General features: G+C 62.4%; 2 protein-coding genes across 6 annotated transcripts in view; one reads left to right on the top strand and one right to left on the bottom strand.

The window, feature by feature from the left end:
* Positions 1-3869, top strand: part of LOC132518498 (uncharacterized) — a 62805-nt gene extending 58936 nt beyond the window's left edge. The window contains 6 exon segments of the mRNA XM_060146438.1: positions 1109-1294; positions 1372-1513; positions 1599-1794; positions 1887-1966; positions 1969-2201; positions 2501-3869. Coding sequence (XP_060002421.1) covers positions 1109-1294; positions 1372-1513; positions 1599-1794; positions 1887-1966; positions 1969-2201; positions 2501-3859 — 2196 coding nt within the window. The 3' untranslated portion in view covers positions 3860-3869.
* A 327-nt stretch (positions 3870-4196) lies between these two features.
* On the bottom strand, positions 4197-15976 carry PTBP1 (polypyrimidine tract binding protein 1). Of its 5 annotated transcripts, none has more exons than XM_060145867.1 (15): positions 15849-15975; positions 13472-13502; positions 10582-10657; positions 10171-10343; positions 9941-10087; positions 9686-9856; positions 9485-9595; positions 9239-9413; positions 8983-9060; positions 8159-8307; positions 6979-7012; positions 6496-6588; positions 6173-6389; positions 5794-5871; positions 4197-5687 (listed from the first exon to the last, which is right to left on the bottom strand). In XM_060145867.1, exons 1-15 carry the CDS (start codon positions 15854-15856, stop codon positions 5555-5557), a joined length of 1674 nt encoding a protein of 557 aa, XP_060001850.1. In that variant the 5' UTR covers positions 15857-15975; the 3' UTR covers positions 4197-5554. The 5 variants fall into 5 exon arrangements, 4 of the variants coding, with proteins under 4 accessions (XP_060001850.1, XP_060001853.1, XP_060001851.1 ...); XM_060145870.1 differs by lacking the exon at positions 15849-15975 and adding an exon at positions 15090-15226; XR_009539835.1 differs by having other exon boundaries at positions 5625-5687; positions 6142-6389; positions 15849-15976.
* Positions 15977-16268: the final 292 nt, after the last annotated feature.

The raw sequence follows: 16268 nt of genomic DNA on the forward strand, positions 1-16268 counted from the left end.
AGGAAGGAAGGGTGGATCAATGTGTGGGTGGATGGGTGAGTGGTTGGGTGGAAGCATGAATGGATGATGGATGAATGGGGGGGTGGGTGTTGGATAGATGGATGGGTGGTTGGGTTGATGGATCGATGGCTGATGGGTAGCTGTGTTGATGGATGGGTGAAAGGAAAAAAGGATGCAAGCATGGGTTGATGGATGATGAATAGATGGGTGGATGGATGGGTGGGTGGATGGACGGAAGGAAGCATGGGTGGATGGTTGGATGATGGATAGATGAGTGGGTGGATGGATAGATGGGTGGTTGGATTGATGGTGGATTGATGGATGGATGGATGGGTGGGTAGGTGAGTGGAAGGGAAGAAGGAGGGAAGGATGGAAATGTAGGTGGATGGACATACGTATGGATGGATGGATGGGTGGGTGGGTGGATGGATGGATAATAAATAAATGGATGAATGGATGTTGGAAGTTGGATGGATGGGTGTTTGGATAAATGAATGATGGATGGATGAGGGGATGGGTGGGATGATGAATGGATGGTTAGATGTATGGATGGGTGAGTAAATGGATGGATAGGTGGGTGGGAGGAAGGAAGCTTAAGTGGATGAATGGATGGTGGATTGATGACTGGATGATGGAAGATGATGGATGGATGGATGGATGGATGGATGGGTGGGTGGGTGGGTGGGTGGGTGGGTGGGTAGGTGGGTAGGGTTGATGGTCAGATGATGGACTGATGGATGAATAGATGGGTGGGTGGATGGGTGTGTGGGTTGGTTGATTGATGGATGGATAGATGGAAGGAAGGAAGGAAGCATGCGTGAACAGATGGATGACGGATGGATGCATGGAAGGAATGTTGATGGATGGGCTGATTAGTGGATCGATGAGTGAGTTAGGGGTGCAGGAATGGCTCTGTTGGATGGATGGATCTGTGGATGTTACCCAGATGGGTGGTGGGTCACTGGATTGCTGAATGAGCTGATCCGTGGGTGAACGGCAGCAGCACGGACATGTGGATAGGTGGACGAATCAGTGAAGGGACTGAATTCATGGGCGGATGACTCCGTCAGCGAGTGTGGCGTGACCCTGGCCAGTCCCGTTCCTGCAGCTGCCCATAGTGGCGTCCTCCGTCGTGTCTCTCTACTTCCTGGAGCTGACCGACCTCTTCAAGCCGGCCAAGGTGGGCTTCCAGTGCTACGACCGCGCGCTCTCCATGCCCTACGTGGAGACCAGCGAGGAGCTCATCCCACTACTCATGCTCCTCAGCCTGGCCTTCGCTGCGCCTGCGGCCTCGGTGAGTCCTGGTGCGGGGCGGGGCCGGCTGTGGGCACCGCGGCCGGGAGCCCGACTGAGCACCTCCCCGTCTGGCAGATCATGGTGGGCGAGGGCCTGTTGTACTGCATGCAGTCCCGGCTGTGGGGCCGCAGCGGGGGCTCGGGCGGGCCCGAGGGCAGCATCCACGCCGGCGGCTGCAACTTCAACTCCTTCCTTCGGCGGACGGTGCGCTTTGTAGGTGAGTCCCCCACGGCGTCCGCACGCTGAGGGGGGCGGGTCTGGCCCCAGCTCCCGCGCCCGGCCCTAACCCTCCCACCCCGCAGGCGTCCACGTGTTCGGCCTGTGTGCCACAGCCCTGGTGACCGACGTCATCCAGCTGGCCACGGGCTACCACGCACCCTTCTTCCTGACGGTCTGCAAACCCAACTACACCCTGCTGGGCACATCGTGTGAGGCCAACCCCTACATCACGCAGGACATCTGCTCCGGCCACGACACCCACGCCATCCTGTCTGCACGGTGAGCGTGTCCGGCCCCCGTCCCGTGGAGCATGCAGGGAAACTGAGGCAGGGGCCCAGAGCTGGTGGGGCTCACCCGGGTGCCTCTTGCAGGAAGACCTTCCCATCCCAGCACGCCACTCTGTCTGCCTTCGCTGCTGTCTACGTGTCGGTGAGTCCCGGCCGGCCCAGCCCCATGCCCTGGACACCCCACCAGGACCGGCTGCCCTGACCACCCGGCCTGCCCCCCTGCAGATGTACTTCAACTCGGTCATCTCGGACGCCACCAAGCTGCTGAAGCCCATTCTGGTGTTCTCCTTTGCCATCGCGGCGGGCGTCTGTGGCCTCACCCAGATCACGCAGTACCGCAGCCACCCCGTGGATGTCTACGCCGGCTTCCTTATTGGTGCTGGCATCGCTGCCTACCTGGTGAGGGGCTGAGGGGAGAGGTCTGGGTGCCCAGGGGGAGGTCTGAGGGGGGAGGCCAGCCCCACCCTGGGGGACTCTGCTGAGTTTTGTCCCTTGGTAGCTAGAGGCAGAACCTCACGGGCCCAGACCTGCCCAATGTGCAGAGTGAGCGACCTGAGGCCAGAATTTGTCCCATTGGGAGAAAGGCGGACTTCCCCTCTCGGACTCCCCCTCTCGGACTCCCACGGCAAGTCTGTGGCTTGCCGGGGACCCTGGTCTCTGGCTGCCGGCCCCACGCCCAGCCCGTGTCTCATCCTTAGGCCTGCCACGCTGTGGGCAACTTCCAGGCCCCGCCGGCAGAGAGACCAGCGGCCCCGGCGCCTGCCAAGGATGCGCTGCGGGCGCTGACCCAGCGGGGCCACGACTCGGTGTACCAGCAGAACAAGTCCGTGAGCACCGACGAGCTGGGCCCCCCCGGGCGGCTGGAGGGTGTGCCCCGGCCTGTGGCCCGCGACAAGACCTCACTGGGCAGCCTGAAGCGGGCCAGCGTGGACGTGGACCTGCTGGCCCCACGCAGCCCCATGGGCAAGGAGAACATGGTGACCTTCAGCCACACGCTGCCCCGCGTCAGCACGCCCTCGCTCGATGACCCCGCCCGCCGCCACATGACCATCCACGTGCCTCTGGACGCCTCGCGATCCAAGCAGCTCATCAGCGAGTGGAAGCAGAAGTCGCTGGAGGGCCGCGGCCTGGGGCTGCCGGACGAGGCCAGCCCTGCGCACCTGCGGGCGCCAGCGGAGCCCATGGCCGAGGAGGAAGAGGAGGAGGAGGAGGAGGACGAGGACGAGGACGAGGAGGGGGAAGAAGGGGGTCCAGCCCCGCCTTCACTGTACCCCACAGTCCAGGCACGGCCGGGGCTCGGGCCGCGGGTCATCCTCCCGCCGCGGGCTGGCCCGCAGCCACTGGTGCACATCCCCGAGGAGGGGATCCAGGCTGCGGCAGGCCTGTCCCCCAAGAGCAGCGCAGCCGTGCGGGCCAAATGGCTCATGATGGCAGAGAAGAGCGGCACCGTGGTGGCCACAGCCTCCACGCAGCCCCGCGTGGCCAACCCGCCACGGCTGCTGCAGGTCATCGCCATGTCCAAGGCCCCAGGCGGGCCGGGCCCCAAGGCGGCCGAGACGGCCTCGTCCTCTAGCGCCAGCTCCGACTCCTCCCAGTACAGGTCGCCGTCAGACCGTGACTCCGCCAGCGTCGTCACCATCGACGCCCATGCGCCCCACCACCCTGTGGTCCACCTGTCTGCGGGTAACGGGCCCTGGGAGTGGAAGGCGGCGGGCGGCGGGGCCAAGGGGGCTGAGGGGGAGGGCGGCTATGAGCTGGGGGACCTGGCTCGCGGCTTCCGTGGGGGACCGAAGCCCCCGGGCGTGTCCCCAGGCTCCTCTGTTGGTGACGTGGACCAGGAGGAGCCGCGGTTTGGGGCCGTGGCCACCGTCAACCTGGCCACAGGCGAGGGGCTGCCACCGCTGGGTGTGGCCGACGGGGCCCTGGGGCCGGCCAGCCGAGAGTCGACACTGCGGCGCAAAGCGGGCGGCCTGGTGCTGTGCGAGCGGGAGGCCGCGGAGGCAGAGGCGGAGAGCTACTACCGCAAGATGCAGGCGGCCCGCAGGTTCAAGGACTGAGGGCGGGGGCGGGGCCGCGCAGCAAGGGGCGGGGTGGGGGGGTCTGGCCGAACTCAAGACGTGGGGCCCCATCAGACAATAAAAGGCGATCGTTGAGCGGGGTGCGGCTTTTTGGAGTGTCATTTCGGTCGCAGGGCCCAGCAGGCAGACCCGGCCTCCGGGGGCCCTGCGCGCTCAACTGGGGGCAGGGATCTGTCTGGTGGAGTGCAGATGTGGGGCCCCATCTCCAGGCCCCCCGAAACCCCCAAGCGAGAAGTGAGGGGAACAACACGGCTGAGTTTACACAGAGGAGGAAACAGCAGTGAAACAAACAGGCCCAATAAAGAGGGAAATCAAGTGCAGGATACAGAGAATTTATTCAGAGTCCAGTACAGACCGGCCAGACCACCTCCTACATGTGGACAGGAAAAAAGAGCCTACAGAAAAGGTAGGAGTTGTTATAAAATTGCTTTAATTCAGTTCTCTCCGCATTACAAGCCGGCAGCGGGCAGTGGCCTGCCATGCTCCTTACAATACTGAGCCTGTAATTGCTGTTATCAAAATATACATCTGTGTCACCATAAAAAAACCGCAATTGCTGCCCCTCACGTCTTACAACAGGTATAAAAAATTATAAATATTTACACCCTTGTTCCACCCCGACATGGAAACTTGAGGCCCAGGCCCTGAAGGAGGGCCGGCCAGCACAGGGCCTGCGCGAGGAGCCCCTTGGACCCGTGAGTGCAGGACAAGGCGGTAAAGACCGGAAGGTTAGGGCTGCTGTCCCACCTCCTGGGGTCCCAGCATTAGAGGCAGACAAAAAACAGAAACAAAACTTTGGTCCAAAATTTGCAGGAAAAAAGAAACCCTGAAAGTTTAAGAGCACTTGTCCTCCGGGACAGAGGACAGTTGTGAGTAAGGCATCGGCAGGTCGCAGACATGCCGGCCCCATTGTGTCTGCCCTGGAAATTAGATCCTGCCCTGCGACTCAATGACAAGGAATAAAATAAAAGTACAGTATACAAAGTCATACCACGAGGAGAAAATTTAGGTTACACTCATACCATTTTTATCATCTTGCTATATAAAACGTTATTTAAAACTATTTTTTGCATATAAATGAAAAAGATTAGAATATTTGGTCAACTGGAAATATTGCTAGGCACAGGTGTCTGCAGCTGCGTCGAAGCATAATACAGAGATTATGGTGGAAACAAAGCTGAAGAAGCGACGGGGAGGGGCCCTGGGGCTGGGGGGCAAATGATACAAGGATTGGGGGGCGGCCACACCTGGCCACCCACGGTCTCCCACCGCAGCAGGCACACGATCCCATGGGAGGCCGACCCCCCCAGGCCCCCAAACCCCTACACGTCTGCTACCCCAAGATAGGCCCTGCCAGAGCAGTGGGTTTAAGGCACAAGAAAGCCGAGTGGAGGTTTGGGAGCGCCCGCCACACAGACTACAGAAGGCACGGGCAAGGGGCCGGGCTGGGCCTCCACGGTCACCAAGAGCCTGAGGTTGGCACCCCACCTCCCCCAGGTGAGCAAGTGAAATCGATTTAATTTCTTTTAAAAACAGGTAAACTGATTTCTCTTTAAAAAAATAAAATCTCTGGTCTTTTTTTAAGGTCACTTCAGCTGCTTTTTAAAGTGGCTTTTTTTCTGGAATGATGGAAGTTGTCGCCGGGTGCCCGGCAGGCTGGTCCTTGGTGGCGGCCTAGATGGTGGACTTGGAGAAGGACACCCGCAGGTGGTGGTTCTCACCCAGGTCGTGGTTGTGCAGGTCGATGAGCGCCTGGATGGCCTCCTCCACGGAGCCCATCTGGATCAGCGCCATTTTGCGGTCCTTCCTGCAGGGAGAACGGGGTGGGGGGGGGGACACAAGGAGGCGTGAAGGGCCGGGTAGGGCAGGGCAGGCCCAGGGGCAGCGGGGCGAGGGGGTGGGGCTGGGCTCACTGGAAGAACTTGAACCCTTTCACGATCCCGCCGTTGCTGGAGAAGAGAATCTTGAGGTCATCCTCAGAGATGGAAGGCCTGCAGGGAGAGAGAGAGAGGGACCTGAGCCACTCTGTGGAAGGTCAAGGCCATTCCCTCAAGACAGCAGCTGAGTGTCCAGGGAAGGGTGGGGTCTCCAGGAGCTTTTTAGGGGCCCCAGAAATAGGTTATCAGAAAATGACCATGAGCATCTGAAAGGTGCACTAGAAGCAGAGAACACACTCGGCTGGGCCTCCAGCAAGGCCTCCCTACGGCCTGTGGAAGCCCCTGGAAGCGGGAGCATCCCAGGAGACCTCTACAGGCACTCACGGGATGTTGGAGAGGTGCAGGGTGCACTCACGGGATGTTGGAGAGGTGCAGGGTGGCCGAGGGCGGGAAGATGTTCTGGAAGTTCTTGGAGCCGGGCTTCTTGAAGCGGTGCAGGGGCGAGTTGCCATAGTCCTTGGTCAGGCCCTGGTCCTCCTGGCCCTCACGGGGCAGCTGCACGTTCTGGTGCTTGGAGAGTGTGATGCGCACCGGCTTCCCGTGCAGCTTGTGCCCATTGAGGTGGCTCATGGCTGGGGGGGGGAAGACAACACAGGACCCACGTGACCCAAGGCCCCTGGCCGCCGACGCCGCAGCCCCGCAGCCCCCCGGCCCGGTGGCCCTGCAGCCCTTACTTACCCAGCTGGGCCTGGCTCCCATCGGCCATCTGCACCAGGGCGTTCTCCTTCTTGTTGAACAGGATCTTCACCCGCTGCACGTCGCCGTACACGCCTTCGAGGGCACAGGAACAGACTGCTGAGCCGCCCGGGCCCCGCGGCCCCTCCCCGCCGGCCCCGCGACCCGCACTCCCGCACAGGGCTGGCTCTCCCCGCAGCTCTGCTATTCTGCCTGAGAAGCTGTCTAGTCACAGGGAGCGTTACCGGGAGGGCTGCCTTCAGCAAAGAAGCCCTGAAATCCAGGAAAGGCCAATTGCCAAGAACCATCCTGCGGCTGCTACCGACACATCTACTCTGCCAATAGCATGCGGGGCCGTAAACCATGCTCTGGAGTCCAAATCAGTAGGCAAAGCGCAGCCCAAACAGCACGCTCGGACGTCTCAGAGCGTGACAACCACCTCAATTACACGAAAACAAGATAATAAAAGTGGGAACGATAACATACCGAAAAGAATAAAGAGGCTTTGGGGTGTGACTCTCTTTAGAGGACAGCAGAGCAAGGCAGCGAGGGACAGGGAAAGGGAGAGGTCAGGGGGCGAGTTGGAATCGTCCACCACGAGGAGGCAGCCCCGCAGGCGTGCAGGTTGATGGATGATGAAGTTGTCAGGATGTTAATATTCAAGGGCAGGTTGGTTTCCGGAGAGCAGGGTTTGAGGGGGAATTTTGTTTTTATTTATTTATGGTTTTGTTTTGTTTCAAGCAACAACAGGAAGCAGAAGTACCGTGCAGTCAGTTGGCAAAGAAATTCCGGATCAGGGCAAGAAAAAAAAATTGGGAAAGGGGAAGGGGAGAAAAGAAAAAAAGTAGCAAAAACACAGGTCAGTAAATACATAAGAAAACACGCGGTGTCCCATCAGTCAAGACCACACACACTACGAGCCACGCGCCGGGCGGACAGCAGGAGCGCCCCCCGCGGGGAGGAGACGGCGCCCGCCCGCCCCCCCACTCCCCCAACAGGCCCTCCAGGAACTGTCTCCCCGGGGCCCGCACCAGGGCCTCCAGTCAGGCTCACTGGGGTGGCTGTTAGCGGAGAGCTTGGCTAGAGGAGCTGGGACAGGGCTCGAGAGGCCGCAAGTCACACATGCTCAGACAGGCAAGAGAGCAGCTCGTTAAAATAAACAGGAACCCCGTCTCTCAAGAATCAAAATATCTCGAGCCTTTATCATTTCATCCCAGCTCCCTGAGCTGAACTTGGCCACCGAGACAAGCACAGGCCTGGCTGCCACCTCAGGGACCGTGGCTGGTGGCCTTGGCTTGCACCCCCTCCCCAGAGGCGCCCCGCAGGCCCCTGCAGACCGAGGTTGGTTGGGCTCGAAATTGCAAAACTGCTCTCGTGAACACCAAATACTTCAACTCTCAGCATCATGGAATTAGGAACGTACATTGAGATATTAAGGAAAACAGGAGGACTCCAAGCGCTGCGGAAAGGACGCAGCAGTGAGTGACGTCAGTGCAGAGAGGAGAACAGCGTGACACCTGCAGGCACTGGCCAGGCCAGGGGACCCGGCTCCAGGGGCCCCAGTGCCTGGGGGAGGGGCTCAGTCTGCACTAGGACCTGAGAGCAAACTCCCAACTCCTACTTCTGAAGTAGGAGTCCGGAAGGACAGCCTAGAAGAGCCACATACCTCGGGGTTGAGGTTGCTGACCAGCAGGACAGCATTTCCTGCCCCTGCCAGGCCTGGGATGGCGATCCGGCCCGCCGCTGCTGCCGCCGCCGCCGCCGACGGGATGGCCAGAGGAGCCAGGGCCCCATGCACGTTAGGGACGGAGAGGCCTGGAGGGAAGAGGCAGTCAGATAAGCAGCGGCGCCCACCTTGTCTGAGACAAAAACGCGGGTCCTGCCCATCCTCATGCAAACGGAGACACGTAGGGGGTGGGGTGGGGGGGAGCGGCTGGCCCAGCGGCACGTCTGCGGCTCCTCCACGCTTCTCGTGGCACAGACCGTGCTGGCTTGACCGTCTACATGCGCCAAATAGCACAGAAAGCTCCAGCTCCTTGGATGCAAGATCGAGCCCAGCGGCCTCGGCCGTGCTCGCATGCAGGCGCCCGTCACCATGCAAAAAGCACGCCGGGCGGGACAACAGGCTCAGGACTGTCACGTAGGTGGGCGCCTGGCCCCCGGGAGGGATGCTCAGGTGTGCCCACCCAGCTCACACCGCTCGCTTACCAGGCCACTTAAACGCACCTACTAGGGGCATATCCCTCCAACCACCGTGCGCTGGTCCTCACGGGCGCTTGAAGGGAACCAGACCAGAGACTGTGGGGTCAGCGGGCTCTCTGCACGGCCCTGCCCTACGACTGCCCTGTCCAGGCCCCGTGGGGAACCTGGAGGCCTGTGCCCAGGAAGGTGGGCTCCCCCTGTGACTGCGCCACGTCGGCTGCCGTGGAAGCAGAGCTACGGGAGAGGTGTGGCATGCAGAGGCGGTGGTGGGGACGAGCGTTTGAATACCTGCGGCTTGAGGAATGGCAAAGGTGGGAGGGAAACCAGCTCCTGCGTACGGAGAGGCTGACATTATACCAGGCGCACCTAGAAACAAATGAGACACTAATCATCGCACCCACGGGTGCGAGCCGGCTGCCAGCGCCCCACTCGGTGGGTTCTGGGCTGGTGCTGTGTGGGCATCCGGGAGACGGGCACCTAGGACCGAGCTACGCGTCCTGCCCCCCACCCCGCCCCGCTGCCATCCCACCACCGGGCATCTTACCGAAGGCTGCGGCCATGGTCTGGTCCAGCGAGGGCTGGCTGTCGCCGGATGGCAGATCGGGGCGTGTGTAGTCACGGCTCTTGTCGTTGTTGTACTTGACGTTGAGGCTGGTGAGCTTGGAGAAGTCGATGCGCAGAGTGCAGCAGGCGTTGTAGATGTTCTGGCCGTCCAGCGACTGCGGGGGCAGCAAAAGGGCTGTGAGTGGGGGCCGGCAGCCGGCGGCGCGGCTGCCCCGGGGCCACTCACCAGCTTGGCATGCTGGGCGCTCGCGGGCTCGGCGAACTGCAGCAGCGCCTGGAACTGACTGTTCTTGGTGAAAGTGATGATCTTTAGGACGGTGCCGAACTTGGAGAAGATCTACGGGAAGAGCACGTCGGAGGGATTGGCCTCAGCCCGGAACCAGCCCCTCCCGCAGGCCGGTGCCGCCCTGCCACCCCCCTGCCTCACCTGGTGAAGCACGTCCAGGGTCACCGGGTAGAAGAGGTTCTCCACGATGATCCTGAGCACTGGGCTCTGTCCGGCCATTGCCATCCCCGCGTCCACCGCCGCGGCCGACGCAGCCAGGGCCAGGTTTCCCGACTGGACTGAGTTCACCGCCTGCAGGGCCGCCTGGGCCCGCTGTGGGGGCAGAGCCGTGAGTCCCATCAGCCCCAAGGCCACCGCCCACCCCACCCCCCTCCGCCCGCAGCCCAGGGCGCGCACTGCCTGGTTGGGCGAGCTGTCTGTCTTGAGCTCCTTGTGGTTGGAGAACTGGATATAGATGGGCTGGCCGCGCAGTACGGGCGTCACCGACGTATAGTAGTTCACCATGGTGTTGGCAGCCTCCTCCGTGTTCATCTCGATGAAGGCCTGGGGGGGGGGGGGTCGTGTGTGAGCCAGGCCTGGACCCGGGAGGCCCGGCGACCACCCCAGAGAAGGCCTAGGCCTTGTACCTGGTTCTTCCCTTTCAACATCAGGAGATTGGTGACCTTCCCGAAGGGCAGCCCCAAGGAGATGACCTCCCCCTCAGTGACGTCACTGGGCAGCTTTCGGATGTGGATCACCCTGGAGGGCACGCCTGTGCTCCTGTTGTCCCCTTTGAACTTCTTGCTGTCGTTTCCATTTGCTGCAAAAGGATGGTGTGCATGGCACGAGGCACTTCCTGGCTCCCCTAGAGCAAGGGACCCCTCTCCTGGTATCGGCTTCCTCCCAGCTCTGGGAGGCTGCTGGGACAGGGAGGTCTCCACACCTGGCTCCCGGGGAAGTGAGGCTCAAGGTCACCAAGGCCAGGACCAACCAACCCCAAATGCGCTCCTCAGAGACACAGAGGAAGTGCTCCCAGGTAAGGCCGCAGTTAGGGTTACCTGTGGAGGCCGAGTTACTGCTCATGATAAAGGGTCCGTTAGTGACACAGGCAGAGAAGAGCTCGTCAGATCCCCGCTGGAAGAGAGGGGCGGGTTGGAACCGAGCCGCATCTTCACCGCAGCGCCCCCCAACCCTCCCTACGGGGGCCCAGTGGTTCTGCAGCCAAGACACAACTCCTTTCCCCACCTGCGGAGCCCCTGGGGGGTCTTTCCCCAAGCAGGGCCAGCGTCTCGTCCCCTACAGGGGCTCTGCGCAGCCCGTCCCCCCACCCCCCGAGCCTGGGGTCTGCACGGGCTCAGGCTGGCTACCCTGAGGCTCGGCCGTCGTGCTCTCAATCACGGCAGAGCCACTCAAGGCCCACGAGGACAAAGCCCCCTTGTCACACACACTGCAGCCACCCGCTCAGCCGCAGGAGTCTGTCCTACTTTCCAGTCTGAGGAAACCGGAGCCCGATGACCAGAAAGGCCACCTCTCCAGGCGGCGGGCACCTTGGTGACAAACAAGAAGCTCCCCAAGTGCCCAGCCCATTCTCTCTCCAGAAACGACTAGTTGACTCATTAATCTCAATGCAATTGAATCAACTCCCAGAACCAGGTAAGATCGAGCCCAGGGTGAAGAAGCAGACGGGGGCCCTCCTGCCGGGTGAGCACAAAACCCCACCCGAGGGGCAAGGAGACCCCACTGGGTCTGGCTCCCCTCAACAACTTTCGGACATGAAACCGGTGGCCTGAGAAGAATTACCCTGCCCTAGGTGCCCCGCGGCCTCCCGGCAGAACAGCAAAAACCAGCCTTTCTCAGGGCCAGACCCTCCAACTGCCATTTTCGCCAGCTCGTCCCTCCTCAAGAACACCTTATCTCTGCCCTTCCCTCAGGCCAGCTTAACTGCCACTTACAAACAAGGATGCCAAACACCCAGGGTCCTTCCCACCTTCCCGTGGTCTAGCACCGAAGTTGAGTGGGACACTCACACCCCACCCTGCCCCTCGAGACAAGCCGAAGGAAGCCAGGGAGGTTCAAGGTCTGCCCCTCGGGACAGGAATCGGGCACATGGCAACGCTGCTGGGAGCAAACAGGATGCTCTGGGCCACCCTGGCTGCTAGGCCACCTGCTACGGGCATGACCCTGAACCCAGACCCCACGCCGGGCGGGCATCTGCTCCCCAGGGCTCAGGGCTGAGATGGATGCGCAGAGGGCCAGCACCTGAGCCCGTGGAGAGGCTGCAAAGGCTCAGACCCCTGCCTGGTCTTAGAGTCCAGAAAAGGACCCAGAACCGCAGACCACTTACGGGCTAGAATTTGTTATAATGAAGCAAAATGTTAAAAACCCCAAACACTCCAGGCTGACCTGACCCGTCACGCCCCAGCTCACTTTCACCAAGTGGACCTGGGCGCTTCAAGGCTCAGAGCAGTAGACCAGCCCCAGCCGTGAACGAAGGGCCACATGAGAACCCAGGCAGAATGCCCCTGAGCCACCGAGGACAGAGTCTCCCCTGCCTAAGTGGTAGGAATGTGGACTTGGAGCCCTGACCCGCCCCCTGACACACAAAGGGCCCCCGTCCAGAGCTGGACAGGGACGGGGCACCCAGGCAGATCCCACACACCGGCTGCACAACCTTAAAAAGAACATCTCGGCTCCTGTCTCTGACAGGTGACAAGCAGGGCCGGGATTCCCTCAGGAGTGGGGCGTTCTTGGCCCCAACCATGTTCTCACAGCAGACGGCCTGGCACGCCTACATCTGCAGGGTCTGTGGGGCAAGCCCCACCCACTTGGCCGCCCATATCCCCCAGGCCTCCCTCCCAGAGGCCGCCCCCTCCCCCAGCACGGGGGGGGGGAGGGGGCAGGCAGGCAGGCGCACGTGGTAACCAGTGGCTCCACAGGAACAGCCCACTGGGGCACAGCCACTCTGCAGGGTAGAAGCCTGGGGGTACGTGGGCCAGTCCACAGTGTGGGGGAGCTCTTCCCAGCTGCTGCCACAGGGCCCCTGCCCTGAAGTCAATTCAGCACCAACAGCAAACGACCACCGCGCCAGGAACAGCGCCTAGAGTCCCCTTGCTTCTTCATTGATAGCTTACACACCAACACCCCTGGCGCCTCATTTGGGGCCCAGCTTATCCTGAACCTGAGGGAGAGGACCACGCTGCCCTCCCGGTGGGTCCCCGGTGCACGCACCCTACAGGCTCAGGGCCTCTGTCCTGTGCAGCCAAGACCCCCGGGGCATGGGACGGAGGAGACAGCCCCTGGAAGAGGTGCTCCGGCTGAAGCGGCCCCCAGAGAAGCAGGGGGAAGGTCCCCGTGCCAATCACAGCACTCCGGATGAAGTCCCTCTCCCTCCTCCCGCCACCAATCAGGTTTTATCTGCAAGAAGATCGGGACAAGCGGTGTGCAAAGACAGTCCGCCTGGGAAAACCGAAACCAGCCCAGGCACGGCGGCCACCAGACCAGAAACCAGCTGCTACCTGCTCCTCAGGACACCTGGCCACCTACGGGGCTCAGGACACACGGCCCGAGGGGGGACACTCTGCCCCCGCCGTCCTGTTTCTCTGAGCAAAAATTATCTGAACGAGGACAGCCTCAGAAGCAGCCTGGAACTACCCCAGAGCCCCCTGAGATTCTCTGGTCCCGCCCCCCCCCACTAGCTGCTTGAGGTGCAAACAGACTTCAACTTTACCCACACGAAACCGAGGACAGAAATCCCGTCACCCTGCCGCGCATCCCACCTCCAACCGCAAGCCGTTCTGAGCTTGAGGGCGGGGCAGGGGATCCAGAAATCAGACTGCTGAGGGGCCGCCCACCCCCCGCCCGAGGCCGGCTGTCCAGCCTAGGAGCAGCAAGCCGGGCAGCCCATGGTGGGAGCGCGCGGAAGGAGGAAGCAACGTCACAAGCGCCTACCTTTGTACCAACTGCTATGTCTGGGACGATGCTGCGGAGAGAAAAAAGGAGACGTCAGCCAGGGCGCCCGCCACATCCCGGCGCCCGAGCCCCCGCTCGAGGCCTTCGTCAGCTAGAAGGCCGGGGCAGGGAAGCGAGCCGTCCGCCCTTTAATCGCCACTTGAAAAGGAGCCATCATTGTCCTCCGGCTCCCTCCCGGCAGGACCCCGGCCCCGCCTCCCGACCCGTCCAAAGACAAAGACACCCCCCTCCACAAGCCCTAGGAGAGACACTTGATGCTGGTTAAGGTTCAGGTGCTGCTGTTTGCTTTCTAGAAACTGGCAGTGCTTGGGGGGACGTTTCCAGCAGAAGGCAGGCCGGTAAAAAGGCAACTCAAGGGCCCGAGATCAGAGCTCCGGGCCCCACGGGGCCGAGAAGGGGGCAGCTCGGTGGAAAGGATCAGATAGAGCTGACACGAGTTACTCATCAACCGGGCTCCGCGTGAGCGGACTTTCTCCCCCCCCCGCCCCCGGCAGAGCAGGCCCCGCTACGAAAGGCGGGGCCGGGGGAGAGCACAGCTGCCCCGGACTCCTGGGTCCTGCAGCCCAAGCCCCACCCCCCACCCTCGGACAGCAGAACCCTCCGAGGTCGTCTACGTAGTGAACAGAAACTGACAACAAACTAACGACTCCCAAAATATCAGTTCAGGAGAGAACTTAGCCAGCAACGCCCCTCACAAGGTCACCTGGCCTCCAAGGCCTGGCGGTCCCGTGACCAGAGCCTCTCATGATGTCACACAACATGTCCCCCGGCCCAGCCTCGGGCCCGGCAGAGGGCCCCGGGGCCGCCGGCTGCAGGATCCCCCTCGGGCTCTCAGGGAGGGGGCTCCCACCACAGCCTCGGCTCGGGCCCTGCCCCATCCTCACCCTCCGCCTCTACGGCGGAACCTCCACCTCTTGCCCTCAAAAACCTCACGGGCCAGCGACAACGACTTTTAAAAATTTTAATGAGTCAAGAAAAAACTTCCCAGAAAGACAAACAATGAAAAGTACGCAGTTTCCCAACTGCTAACCCAGGCCGCCTGGCGGCTTCCTACTCCCAAGCGAGGGCTTCGGACACAGCAAGTGTTTTACGTAAAATGGCCTTTCTGGGAAAGATTTTCCGACCTTCCAAAAAGACGGCAGGCCAGTGCTCGCTTCGGCAGCACATATACAAAAAGACGGCAGACCAATAAGGAGCTGCACCCGGAGACCAGGCCCGGCTGCCTAGGTACCACCACCACCGACAAGAGACTGCAGATGCGCCCCCAAACCAGATTACGGGGGGCGATGGAAAAGACAAAACTCGAGAATTTGACCAGACAGCCAAGAAAACCGAGCACACGGCCCGCTGGCTCGGGAAAGGGTTCTCTGGACAAGTCCACCCCAGCCAAAGCGGAAGGCAGACCACGAGGAGATCAAGTTCCTCTTGCTGCAGCAATTTTTCTAAAAGGTTGGCCTCAATTCAGGTTGAAACCTATCATTTCAAAGCCGAGACACCGAAGGCACGTGACCCTCCGAGCACTTTTAACCGCCCGCCCCGCCCGGTCGGGCCCAAGAGAGAAAGGAGAGCTGGTTCGAAGCACCCCACCACAAAATACCCGCAACTGCCCCTGAGCGCTTCCCACGGGGTGCCAGACGGGAGAGCGCAGTTCCACCGGGTTCCACCCCTTCCCGAGAACAGAGCCCCGGCCGCCGCGCGGCCCGGTCCCCTCCCGCCCCGACACCTCGGCACGCGGGGAGCGGGCTCGGGTCCCGAGCCGCCCCGCCCCCACCGCGCCCGGGGCGCTACCCCGAGACGCCGGGCTGGAACAAAGGGGGCGGCGGAGGGCCCGCGCCCTTCCGGGCAGGAGGGCGGCGTCTCCGGCCGCGCCCGGGCCCGCGGCGGGCGGGGCAGGCCGGGGCAGTCCGCGCGGCGGGAAAGCCCGCGCACGCGCGCCAGAGCTGCCGGGAGCGCGCGAGGCCGCGCACGCGCGCGGAGACCATACGGGGCGCGCGGAGACCATACGGGGCGCCGGAAGGGCCACAAGACTCTCCAAGGGCGGCGCGTGCGCGCAGAACCCGGACGGGAAGCGAGAAGAGCCGCGCGGCCGCCGCGTGCGCACGGGACAGGCCTCGTTGGCACCGGAAGCGGGCAGGGCTCCCCCGGACCCCCGCCGCCTCGCGCCCCTGGCGGCCCCCTCCAGGGCCTCACCCGCGCCCCAGGCCGGGGGGAAGGGAGGGAACCGGGCGGCGCCCCGGGCCCGGGGTGGAGGCGGAGCGGCGCGCCAGGACCGTCGCCCCGAGGAGGCCGCGGCGGCGACGAGAAAGAGACTGGAGCGCGAGAAGGACAGGGGGTAGAGCGAACGAGTACTACTCACCCGTCCATTGCACACACAGGAGACCCGCGGGGGACGGAGTGGAGGCACCGGAATAGCAGGAACCGACCCAACGGCTCTGAGTTATAGACTCACAAAATGGCGGAGACGCCCGAACACGTCCCCCGCGCGCTCTGCCCATTGGCTCCTGCCGCGCAGATGGGCGGGGCGAGCGCTGCGGGACCCCGCCAGCGCCTCCCAATGGCTAGGAAGTCGCTCGAGGGGTGGGGCCACAAACAGTGGCAGGCGGCCATTGGGGAAGATGGCCGTCCGTCAGGGCTCGAGGCGGAAACGGCCCGTGGAGTCGGGGGAGGGGCGAAGAGGTGAGGCCACGTGATTGCGCCAGAGCCAGTGAGCGAGCTGCCCTCCTGCGTGGGGCTTTGCTGGAGAAGCCATCTTAGGAGTGGGTACGTGGCGGGTCAG

The sequence above is a fragment of the Lagenorhynchus albirostris genome, chromosome 3 (genome assembly GCF_949774975.1).
Source record: "Lagenorhynchus albirostris chromosome 3, mLagAlb1.1, whole genome shotgun sequence".
NCBI lineage: Eukaryota > Metazoa > Chordata > Mammalia > Artiodactyla > Delphinidae > Lagenorhynchus > Lagenorhynchus albirostris.

Excerpts from the sequence above, each read along its gene's own strand:
- PTBP1 (XM_060145867.1), bottom strand. Across the intron at positions 10,344-10,581 it reads CAGTAACTCGGCCTCCACAG|CAAATGGAAACGACAGCAAG; the intron begins GTAACCCTAACT and ends ATCCTTTTGCAG. Across the intron at positions 8,308-8,982 it reads TGCCATTCCTCAAGCCGCAG|GCCTCTCCGTCCCTAACGTG; the intron begins GTATTCAAACGC and ends TCTTCCCTCCAG.